Genomic DNA, 12,763 nt, shown 5'->3' with positions numbered 1-12,763 from the left:
ATACACCAGAAAATACGGTACTTATCAACTTTATTTACATTGTATTTGTTAAAAACGTAATAAAAACACTATGAACATGAAAATAAATGTCAGCATTGTGAGATGATGCCTACTCTGTTTTATAATTTAGGGTGCGAGATAAAATAATAATAATATTTATAGTATTGATGTTTTGTATAAATACAAAAAATAGACATACTCACGTCCTGAAGTTCAAATAGTATGGCGGCTGACAGGAAACTGCAGAGTAGCTTAAAGCTGATGGGGAGGAAACGGAAGGTGAGAAAAGCCATACACTTATGTGACTCGTCCTATGTAAAAATCCCAGTGGGAAATGTTATAATTATTTCCTTTATGGAAACATCAGTGGGAATGCATGGATATTGTTATAAAGCATTAGTACTACATGTACTACACACTGAGACGGCTTTCAGGTGTTTTAGTGCTAGAAATAGCACCTGTAAAGCACCTGAAAACTGCCTCTCATGCCTCCCCAGTGTGAAAGTCTGAGTGCTTTCACACTGGGGTGGTGCACTTGCGGGACGGGAAAAAAAGTATTGCAAGCAGCGTCTTTGGGGCGGTGTAGGTGTGCTGTATACTACATTTTTGTTTTTGGGCTTAAGCACTAAACCTTTTTTTTTTAAATAACAAACATATTATACTTACCTTCACTGTGCAGTTGTTTTGCACACTGTGCCCCCGAACCTCGTATTCTAGGGTCCCCCGACGCCTCCTCGTCGCATCGGTAGACCCCCTGGAAGAAGCATCATTGGATTTGATTGACATAGGATGCATTAAGGTGAAAAGATATTAGGGTTTACAACTCAGTAAAATATTTTTTTTATTTTGTCCCTTCTCCCTCACTTTTACCTTTGGGTTAGCTTTTGTACTGCGAAGCAGCACCCCCTGCTTTCCCACCTAGGTCGGCCCCCCGTTCTTTCCTGGGATTGTTGTGTTACAGCTGTCTCTAGAGGTAGTGTGTGTCCCTAAGCCGCAAGTATGAGGTGTATGTACACACGTGCAGCTTATTCCTTCTCATGCACACAAGCGCATTGGGCAGTATAGCACCGATCTAGCAGAAGCTAGAGACAATTGTGTGGAATCCGCCACAGCTCTCTGCCAGCTCCCTGTGGGAATCCTCCACTGGTCTCTACCAACTCCCAAATATCTGGAAAAGTCTAGCAGCAGATCTGTGTACACACTTTTTTTGTGTAAATGGCAGCATGAAAGAGGGGTGGAGGAGGACAATCTGAGTGATTACATTCTGCTGAGCTAGGTGTAAATAAATAAAGATGTCTGTGTTCCCTTTCTTAGTCATTTCACTTTCTTATCTAGTCTCCTAAAACAGAGTGTGTACTGTATATATGTATGTCTATTTAGTGTCATATATATATATATATATATATATATATATATATATATATATATATATATATATATATACAGTGATAAAAATAAGTATTTGAACACCCTGCTATTTTGCAAGTTCTCCCACTTGGAAATCATGGAGGGGTATGAAATTGTTATCGTAGGTGCATGTCCACTGTGAGAGACATAATCAAAAAAAAAAATCCAGAAATCACAATGTATGATTTTTTTAACTATTTATTTGTATGATACAGCTGCAAATAAGTATTTGAACACCTGAGAAAATCAATGTTAATATTTGGTACAGTAGCCTTTCTTTGCAATTACAGAGGTCAAACGTTTCTTGTAGTTTTTCACCAGGTTTGCACACACTGGAGGAGGGATTTTGGCCCACTCCTCCACACAGATCTTCTCTAGATCAGTCAGGTTTCTGGGCTGTCGCTGAGAAACACGGAGTTTGAGCTCCCTCCAAAGATTCTCTATTGGGTTTAGGTCTGGAGACTGGCTAGGCCACGCCAGAACCTTGATATGCTTCTTACAGAGCCACTCCTTGGTTATCCTGGCTGTGTGCTTCGGGTAATTGTCATGTTGGAAGACCCAGCCTCGACCCATCTTCAAAGCTCTAACTGAGGGAAGGAGGTTGTTGCCCAAAATCTCGCAATACATGGCCCCGGTCATCCTCTCCTTAATACAGTGCAGTCGCCCTGTCCCATGTGCAGAAAAACACCCCCAAAGCATGATGCTACCACCCCCATGCTTCACAGTAGGGATGGTGTTCTTGGGATGGTACTCATTCTTCTTCCTCCAAACACGGTTAGTGGAATTATGACCAAAAAGTTCTATTTTGGTCTCATCTGACCACATGACTTTCTCCCATGACTCCTCTGGATCATCCAAATGGTCATTGGCAAACTTAAGACGGGCCTTGACATGTGCTGGTTTAAGCAGGGGAACCTTCCGTGCCATGCATGATTTCAAACCATGACGTCTTAGGCCCCGTACACACGACCAAACATGTATGCTGAAACTGGTCCGCGGGCCAGTTTCAGCATACATGTTCGGTCGTGTGTAGGCGCGAGCGGGCCGAATTCCAGCAAACATTTGCCCGCCGGGCCTTTTCCCAGCGGGCAAATATTCCTGGACGTGTTTTAAAACCGTCCGCTGGAATCCTGCCCGCTCGGACATGTACGGTCGTCAGTACAGACCTACCGTACATGTCCAGGCGCCCGCCGTCCCTCGCATGCGTCGAATGACTTCGACGCATGCGTGGAAGCCTTTAAATGGCAGGCCCGCCCACGTCTCCGCGTCATCGCCGCGTCATCGTCGCAGCGACGACGCGGACACGCCCCGCGTATTGTTTACGCGCGGACTTCTGTACGATGGCGTGTACAACCATCGTACAGAAGCCCTCTGGCAGACATGTATGGTGAAAACGGTCCGACGGACCGCTTTCACCATACATGTTTGTTCGTGTGTACCCGGCCTAAGTGTATTACCAACAGTAACCTTGGAAACGGTGGTCCCAGCTCTTTTCAGGTCATTGAGCAGCTCCTCCCGTGTAGTCCTGGGCTGATTTCTCACCTTTCTTAGGATCATTGAGACCCCACGAGGTGAGATTTTGCATGGAGCCCCAGTCTGAGGGAGATTGACAGTCATGTTTAGCTTCTTCCATTTTCTAATGATTGCTCCAACAGTGGACCTTTTTTCACCAAGCTGCTTGGCAATTTCCCCGTAGCCCTTTCCAGCCTTGTGGAGGTGTACAATTTTGTCTCTAGTGTCTTTGGACAGCTCTTTGGTCTTGGCCATGTTAGTAGTTGGATTCTTACTGATTGTATGGGGTGGACAGGTGTCTTTATGCAGCTAATGACCTCAAACAGGTGCATCTAATTTAGGATAATAAATGGAGTGGAGGTGGACATTTTAAAGGCAGACTAACAGGTCTTTGAGGGTCAGAATTCTAGCTGATAGACAGGTGTTCAAATACTTATTTGCAGCTGTATCATACAAATAAATAGTTAAAAAATCATAAATTGTGATTTCTGGATTTTTTTTTTTTGGATTATGTCTCTCACAGTGGACATGCACCTACGATGACAATTTCAGACCCCTCCATGATTTCCAAGTGGGAGAACTTGCAAAATAGCAGGGTGTTCAAATACTTACTTTTATCACTGTATATATATATATATATATATATATATATATATATATATATATATATATACAGACCAAAAGTTTGGACACACCTTCTCATTCAAAGAGTTTTCTTAATTTTCATGACTATGAAAAATGTAGATTCACATGGAAGGCTTCAAAACTATGAATTAACACATGTGGAAATTGTACATAACAAAAAAGTGTGAAACAACTGAAAATATATTTCATATTCTAGGTTCTTCAAAGTAGCCACCTTTTGCTTTGATTACTGCTTTGCACACTCTTGGCATTCTCTTGATGAGCTTCAAGAGGTAGTCACCTGGCACAGCACCCCATCACTCTCCTTCTTGGTCAAATAGCCCTTACACAGCCTGGAGGTGTGTTTGGGGTCATTGTCCTGTTGAAAAATAAATGATGGTCCAACTAAACGCAAACCGGATGGAATAGCATGCCGCTGCAAGATGCTGTGGTAGCCATGCTGGTTCAGTATGCCTTCAATTTTGAATAAATCCCCAACAGTGTCACCAGCAAAGCACCCCCACACCATCACACCTCCTCCTCCATGCTTCACGGTGGGAACCAGGCATGTAGAGTCCATCCGTTCACCTTTTCTGCGTCGCACAAAGACACGGGGGTTGGAACCAAAAATCTTAAGTTTGGACTCATCAGACCAAAGCACAGATTTTCACTGGTCTAATGTCCATTCCTTGTGTTCTTTAGCCCAAACAAGTCTCTTCTGCTTGTTGCCTTTCTTTAGCAGTGGTTTCCTAGCAGATATTCTACCATGAAGGCCTGATTCACACAGTCTCCTCCTAACAGTTCTAGAGATGTGTCTGCTGCAAAAGGTGGCTACTTTGAAGAACCTAGAATATGAAATATATTTTCAGTTGTTTCACACTTTTTTGTTATGTATAATTCCACATGTGTTCATTCATAGTTTTGATGCCTTCAGTGTGAATCTACAATTTTCATAGTCATGAAAATAAAGAAAACTCTTTGAATGAGAAGGTGTGTCCAAACTTTTGGTATGTACTGTATATATATATATATATATATATATATATATATATATATATATTATAATTCATTCAACATAATACAATTCTGTAAACATTTTCTGTACTATTAATATGCAATCTAATCATATGTGTTAAATATTCCTCTAGGTGGAGTTCGAGGAGAAGGACTTACGGAGGGAGATTAGTTATGCAATCAAAAACATTCATGGTGTCAGGTATGTTACTAGTTACTATGGTACTGCATTGTTATACTTTGGGAATAATTGGTAAAAAGTATGCTACTTCAGGGTCCATTTCTAAAGCAGTGGTAGATCCTTACCGCAGTCATGCCATTGCTTTAAAATAAAATAAAATAGAGCTCCTCACATTTATAAAACACAGTGCTGGGGAGAGTATTCCCATTTGACCTGTCAAAGCCACATGACTGGTCTCTTCTCCAATCATGGAGCTCACTCTGCATCATTTTAGGCAATTTCAATTTTTAGCCTTTTTTTTTTTAAAGGGTAAATTTATTGAAGTTTTTCAGAAAAACAAAAAAAAAGGTAAAACAAAAAGGTATTACATCACATGGCTATTGAAATTTACAGTAATGATGTATAACTGAAATGCACAGCATAGATGTTTTCATCCTGTATATGTACATGCACAGGCTACACATGCAGTGCTGTGGCTTAGTGGTTATGCTTATGCTTATGCAGCACTAGAGTGTCCTTTTCAATCTGGAACAGGACACCATCTGCATGGAGTTTGCATCTTCTCCCTGTGATTGCGTGTGTTTCCTCTGCTTCCCCCGGTTTCCTCCCACACGCCAAAGACACGCTGGTAGATTAATTGGCTCCTTTCAAAATTGACCCTAATATGTGTATGTATAGTCGTGCGATGGGGAATGTAGATTGTAAGCTTCTTGAGGGCTGCAGCTGATGTGAATGTATAATATAAAGTATATATAAATAGTTGCGTAAATCATTGGTGCTATATAAATATCTATACTAAATAAATAGAGGCGTATCTGACTGCTTAGAATTTACATGTACCACTGGAGCCACTGGAGATTGGCCGCTGCTTACAAACAGAGAGGGGTTCTTATCTTATATTATCCAACAGTCTGCTGCTGGAGAACAGGAGTTTGCGTGGTAGGATTTGAAGGAAGAAGATGAACTTCAGAAAAAAACACAAAATACACAGATGGAATGCATACATGGGAGTTGTTTTACCTGCCTAAGAATTAGTAGTTCTGTCTTCCTAGTCCTGAGGTCTACACAGCTCTGCCCCGCAGCACATCCTGTGTAACAGAGGTGGGGACCTGATCTTTTCTTTTGCAGTTTCACTTTCCCTTACATGTCGTCTCCCAACCTTAACTATGTGACTAAACAGTGAAAGAGGAAGCAGCACACTGCTTTCTTCTACTGTTAGCATGCCACTTGTACTGCAGTACACCTGATTGGCTTCGTGTACTGCTTCACCCTCCCTCTCATTTACTTCTGCTGTGCAGACTGTACAGAGAAGTTCAGTTTGCTAATACCAAGTCAAATTCAGGTGCTTCCATTAACCTGCCTAGCGGTATTCTCGAGTCTGACTCGGGGTAAGATTTTCATACCAAAAGCGGTATCCCCGAGCCAGACTCGGGCTTGCCTCGCTGCAGCCAGAGACAAAGTTACTTACCTTGTCCCTGGATCCAGCGATGCCACCGCGCTGTGTGAGCGAGCGGGACCTCGCTCGATTCACACAGTGTCCTCCTGTGCCGCCGATCTCCATTCCCTGCGACGTTACGACGCATGGGAGCGGAGAACGGCGCCAAATTCAAAAATGTAAACAAACACATTACATACAGTATACTGTAATCTTATAGACACACCCCCTTTGTCCCTAGTGGTCTGCCCAGTGCCCTACATCTTCTTTTATATACTAAAAACTGTTCTTTCTGCCTGCAAACTGTAGATTGTCCAAAAGTGTCCCTTTATGTCAAAAAATGGTTTTAGAGCAGCTAGAAAACAGCGATAATAAATTATAATCACTTGCAGAATTGAGCGGTAGCGATTTGTGGGGAAATTCGTCATAAAAAAATAAAAGTAATGACAGCGACAATTCTGCAACTGAGAAAATTTCAGTGATTTTGAGTTGATTACATTATTGAATAATTTTTATTATAATTATATTATTACTTGTTATAATTATTTATAATTATTTATTATATTATAATTTATAATTTTGTTTTTAAAAAAATGTCATACCCGGGATGCCTACTAGTCTCTTGTTTGGTCAGATTTATATGAGTTATTCCTAAGAATTACAGACCTACAATATAAAACGCCAAATTTCCTTGCAAATAATGGTACCGCTTTCAGCACCTTTTTTCTGAAATAATCATACTGCCAGGGAGGTTAAAACAAGCTGTATTTTCTTGTGCCTTTTATATCTGCCCAGAGTTTAGGTGTACCTGGTAATGCATACTTGCTTTGTCCTATTTATCAAACATCAAGCACTTTTTCCAATGATGTATTTATATTGTCCCATGTGCATCCTTTTACATTGATCACAATTATAGTACATTATATGTACACTGCATAGGTCAGGGAAGTGTGGCAAGTCTAGTAAAGGTTGAATGCTGGACAGTTCCTATAGTTTAGTAGACATTATTGCTTTGTATTTTTGGGCTTCATTTATGAAGTCTGTATTGTATTTCTTTTACAGAACTGGATTGTTTACTCCGGATAAGGCATTTGAAGCAATAGTGAAAAAGCAGATTGTGAAGCTTAAAGGACCAGCTCTGAAATGTGTCGACCTTGTGATGCAAGAGCTTCTTAATACTGTTAGGAAATGCAACTCAAAGGTAGATTTGTGTCTTGTCTTATGTCTAAGGAGGAGCTTGAGTTTGGCCTGAACCTGAGACCAACTGTGGAAAGGGCAACATTGACATTATTGAACTAATATAGCCATTGGATGATATTAGGTCATTGATGTCATGAGTATCCCTGCCTCTTTGTATACATATAACTGGGATTGAAAGTGATACTTATAGGTTTAAATGTTTAAAAAAAAACAAAAACATGTTATACTTGCCTCCACTGTGCAGCTCTTGTTGCACAGAGTGGCCCCCTACCCTCGTCTGCTGGGGTCCCTCGGAGGTTGTCTCGGCTTCTCCCCACATCAGCTAACCCTCCTGGGAAACCATTTGCCAAGGGGGTTACCTTGCGGGCGCGCTCACGATTCCTGTATTTGCGTGCATGGACACGAATGCCGGACTCGGCCCCTCCCCCTGGTGCCCGCGTCATTGGATTTTATTGACAGCAGCACAAGCCAATGGCTGCGCTGCTATCAATCTTTTAAATGAAGAGCCGAGAAGACCGGCCTGAAATCCAGTGCGTTCTCGACGCAGGACTTTCGATGGCGCAGGTAAGTAAACAGGGGAGCTGGGGGCCACTAAGCATCAGATGTTTTTTCACCTTAATGCATAGGATGCATTAATGTGAAAAAATGGTAACCTTTGCAACACCTTTAAGGAATGCCCTGGCCGCAGTTGATTGGGCAGGAGTGACATCTTCCTTCTGTGTTTGGACTGAGGCCCAGATCCACAAAGAGATTACGCCGGCGTATCTATTGATACGCCGCGTAATTTCTACGATGCCCCGTCGTATCTTTGTTTTGTATCCACAAAACAAAATACGACTGAATGTTGGCCTCGATCCGACTGGCGTACGTCTTAGTACGCCGTCGGATCTTAGGTGCATATTTACTCTGGCCACTAGGTGGCGCTTCCGTTGATTTCCGCGTAGAGTATGCAAATTAACTAGATACGGCGATCCACAAACGTACGTCCGCCCGGCACATTTTTTTACGTCGTTTACGTAAGGCTTTTTTCTGCGTAACGTTACCCCTGCTCTATGAGGCGTACGCAATGTTAAGTATGGACGTCGGGCCAGCGTCGATTTTTCCTTCGTTTACGTCGTTTGCGTAAAACGTTTGCGAATAGGGCTTTGCGTAAATTACGTTCACGTCGAAAGCATTGACTATTTGCGACGTGATTTCGAGCATGCGCACTGGGATACCCCCATGGACGGCGCATGTGCCGTTAAAAAAAAACGTCATTTACGTGGGGTCAAGTTGAATTAACATAAAACATGCCCACATCTTAGTCATTTGAATTCCGCGCCCTTACGCCGACACATTTACACTACGCCGCCGTAACTTACAGCGCAAATTCTTTGTGGATACGGAAAATACGCTGTAAGTTACGGCGGCGTAGTGTATCTGAGATACGCTACGCCGGCCTTATATATGCGCCGAGGTATGTGGATCTGGCCCTATATATATATATATATATATATATATATATATATATATATATATACTATATATATACTGTTAGGCGGATTCAATAAAGACTTACGATGGCGTATCAGTAGATACGCCGTCGTAAGTCCGAATGCGCGCCGTCGTATATTTAAGCGTATTCTGGAAACCAGATACGCTTAAATTTGGCCAAGATACGACCAACGTAAGTCTCCTACGCCGTCATATCTTATGTGCATATTTACGCTGGCCGCTAGGGGCGTGTACGTGGATTTACGCGTCAAATATGTAAATGAGCAAGATACGCCGATTCATGAACTTATGTATGCCCGTCGCAGTAAGCTACGCCGTTTACGTAAGACATACGCCAGCATAAAGATAGACCACCAAAAAGATGCAAGGTATGGACGCCGGAACAGCCGTCATATTTTACGTTGTTTGCGTAAGCGTACGTGAATGGGGCTGGGCGTAGGTTCCGTTCACGTCGAAAGCATTGAGCCGACGTCGTTTCGTAGGGAGTATTTGCAACGTGATTCTGAGCATGCGCCGTACGTACGGCCCTCATTTACATGGGGTCACGGTTAATTTAAATGTAGCCATGATTAAGCACTAGCTCAGTGCGAAACGCGTCGGCTGTCTACCTGTTCCTTTGTTGCACCTGTGAAGTGATGTACTTGCTGTGCTTTTTTGAATATGAGACAACCGTTTGGTCATTGAAATGCGGCTATCCATCCTCTTTCTTGGTATCTTATGCATGGTCCGTGCATTGCCAGCACCCACGGTATCCTGAGTCAGTCCATCTCTACATAGTGACCCACCTGGAGCGGTGATCCCTTCTCTAGCCCGCCCACTACATGCCTACTTTGAATTAGGCGGGGTTACACCCGGCCCATTTGCGCTACACCGACGTAACTTACGGAGCAAGTGCTTTGTGAATACTGTACTTGCCTCTCTATGTTACGTCGGCGTAGTGCAAATGGGATGCGCTACGCCGGCCAAAAGATACGCCATTGTATCTGAATCTGGCCCTAGAATCCTGTAAAATAAGTCATAAACTATTCAATTACAATAATATTTTTACAATAATAATTACTGGTATATGCAGTATATAGTCATACAGGTGATTTCCATCACTAGTTCTTAGCCATCATCTCATGAGTAGCACATTGATTTTTCTTAATTACAATGGAATAAAATCAACGGTAAAACCCTAGTCTAAAATGTCTCTGCCAAATTGCCTAGTGCTGTTTTTGGATGCTCTCCAGCATATTCTACCGATTAATGATTATTTATATAGAGTTCCATTTCGTTACCTTAACAACATTAACTGTCGCATAATGATTGTGCTGTATCTTATATTTATTTTAATTAATTGCAGCTTTCTAATTATCCAAGGCTTCGAGATGAAACAGAAAGAATTGTCGCTCTATACATACGGGAAAGGGAGGGTAAAACCAAGGAACAGGCATGTATATGTATTTTTTTATGCATAAGAAACTACTAATAATAGGTAAGCTCATCCTAGCCAAGTCATTTATTCTCTTTCATTCTATACCTTTATGGTCATGACCAGCTAAGAAGACCCAACCTCCTTCATTTACGCCTATGTCAAGTTGAGCATTCAGTATTAAAAAATAGCAGTTGTCATACATTGTATTTGTTGTATACATAATTCAGGGACTGTAATGTAATATTAATTGAGGCAGAAAATGTGTTTCCTAACAAACTGTCATCTTCTTCCTTCTGATTAAATATTGCATTTGTAAGTTATATCATGGATGCAAGATGGTGCATGAGATATGAAACCTACTAATAATAAAGCTGGCCCTAAATGTTATATAGTCTTATGTAAAACAGACATTTTGAGAGTTGTGTATAACGAATTCTGTTGAGAAGCTCTGTTAAAGTGTGTTGTTCCTAGTAAGTGCGCTTGAACTCTCTGAATATCTGCAGATTAATTCCATATAATATTGTTGTAAAAAAAATATTTTGGGTTATTTTTCCTCCTTTTTTTCAGAGGGAGGCATTAAAGTGGAGGTTCACCCTAAAAACAAATTTTTAACATTAGAGCCAGCATACTAAGTACATTTACTTTTAGCAGGTCATTTTTCTTTCTGTACATACGTTTATATCCTGATTTTGTCCAGGGCTTCCGCGTTCTGATGACTGCGGCACTGGGCGTTCCTATCCCAGCCTCAGGGTTCCGATGACTGCGGGACTGGGCGTTCCTATTCTTCAGTTCGATGATTGACGGCTTGTGAAACAGGTCCCCTGTCGCACAACGCGCGTCACCAGATTCCCGGAGATAGCCGAGCTGCGAGTCGGCTCTATACGGCGCCTGCGCCCGCCGTGTAGAGCTGACTGCGCAGGCGCCGTATAGTGCCGACTCGCAGCTCGACTATTTCCAGAAATCTGTTGACGCGCGTTGTGCGACAGGGGACCTGTTTCACAAGCCGTCAATCGTCGAACCGAAGGATAGGAACGCCCAGTGCCGCAGTCATCGGAACCCGGAAGCCCTGGACAAAATCAGGATATAAAGGTATGTACAGAGAAAAAAAAAAAATGACCTCCCGAAAATAAATATCCTTAGTATCATTAGTATGCTAGATCTAATTTAAATTTTTTTTTTTTTGGGTGAACCCCCGCTTTAACTAATCATAACCTGTGCCTGCATCCCTTGTTTGGTAGAGATGTCAATCTCAGCTTCATCCACTAGATGGTGCTCCACATATAGCAAATATATGACCTGAAGTACCATTTGGAAAGAAGATGCCTTTGAGATGCAGTGATGTTCTAGTTTACATAACTTCATCTTTTAATTTACTAACAGACAAGCCAGGATTGATAAGCAAATAAGAAATAATTCTGGTTCTGGGGTTTGCAAATGGTACAGAATGTTTTTTTTTTTTTTATTGTTTCGTGTAATGTTGTTTTCTGTTAAATAGCAAAAAAACATGTATTCCCGCCACTGTATTTTATCCTGCGGTTAAAACTATTTTCCTGAATAATCTGTGTTGGGTTTTTGTAGGTTTTGCTGATAATTGATATACAGTTATCCTATATTAATACCAATCATGAGGACTTCATTGGCTTTGCTTAGTAAGTTGAAATTATTTCAAGCATGTACATATGTACTGTATATTAGCACATTGGTATCCCATGTTTCAGGATGTGTGTATGCGTGAAAAAAATATAGTTAAAATAAATTAAAAATAATATATATGCACTTCATTATAGGTATACTCCTGTCCAAATTAAACCAGAACTCTCTCTCTATATAGATAGATACTAAAAAGCTCCCCCCACCCACCAGTAAAATTTAAATTTGCACTAGACGTTTGAATGTGATTGATGATATAGGAAGCAGAGATGGAGTAGGTTCCATACAATGGATTTGAGACATAAAGCCCCATTAACCATGTAATGCGATCAGTGGCTTCTGAATACAATGGCTTACTTAGAACTACAAGTGTAAACTTGTTCCCAGCAATTATTCTTTAATTTAATTAACAACACACAGCATATGTTACAGAACAATATATTGTTTAAGATAACATTCAAATTAGTCCTGGGCATTTGAATGTGATTGATGAAACAGCTAAAAAGTAAATTTGGCTATACGCTTTTATATTTAATTTAAAGTAGAAGTCCACCCTAACACTAAAATCCCTGCATCTACAGACAGCCATGATCGAACACTGACCTATCTAACCCTGTAAAAAAGAAATCAGTATACATACCTTTTCTGAAGACGATCCGATCCTTTTCCACGCTGACCTGTCAGCTGTGGTTTCGCTGTGGAGGGGGGTGCAGAGGACACAGCCGACAACGGAAGCCCCATACTAAGTCTATGGGTGATGTCACTTCTCATTAATTTCACAGTCGTTGTTGGCTGTGTCCTCTGCAGAGCTTCCACCGATGGAGACCAC

The 12,763-nt window shown here is 41.4% G+C and overlaps 1 protein-coding gene across 1 annotated transcript in view; it reads left to right on the top strand.

Annotated features, from left to right (window-relative positions):
* DNM3 (dynamin 3) overlaps positions 1–12,763 on the top strand; it is a 414,911-nt gene that overhangs the window by 49,038 nt on the left and 353,110 nt on the right. Inside the window, exons 9-12 of the mRNA XM_040360124.1 lie at positions 4,692–4,759; positions 7,236–7,374; positions 10,213–10,299; positions 11,863–11,933. Coding sequence (XP_040216058.1) covers positions 4,692–4,759; positions 7,236–7,374; positions 10,213–10,299; positions 11,863–11,933 — 365 coding nt within the window. The remainder of the gene's footprint in view (positions 1–4,691; positions 4,760–7,235; positions 7,375–10,212; positions 10,300–11,862; positions 11,934–12,763) is intronic.

The sequence above is a fragment of the Rana temporaria genome, chromosome 7 (assembly GCF_905171775.1).
Source record: "Rana temporaria chromosome 7, aRanTem1.1, whole genome shotgun sequence".
In the NCBI taxonomy this organism is placed as follows: Eukaryota; Metazoa; Chordata; class Amphibia; order Anura; family Ranidae; genus Rana; species Rana temporaria.
Note: the sequence above shows the minus strand (reverse complement) of the source record. Positions and strands in the feature narration are given on the sequence as shown.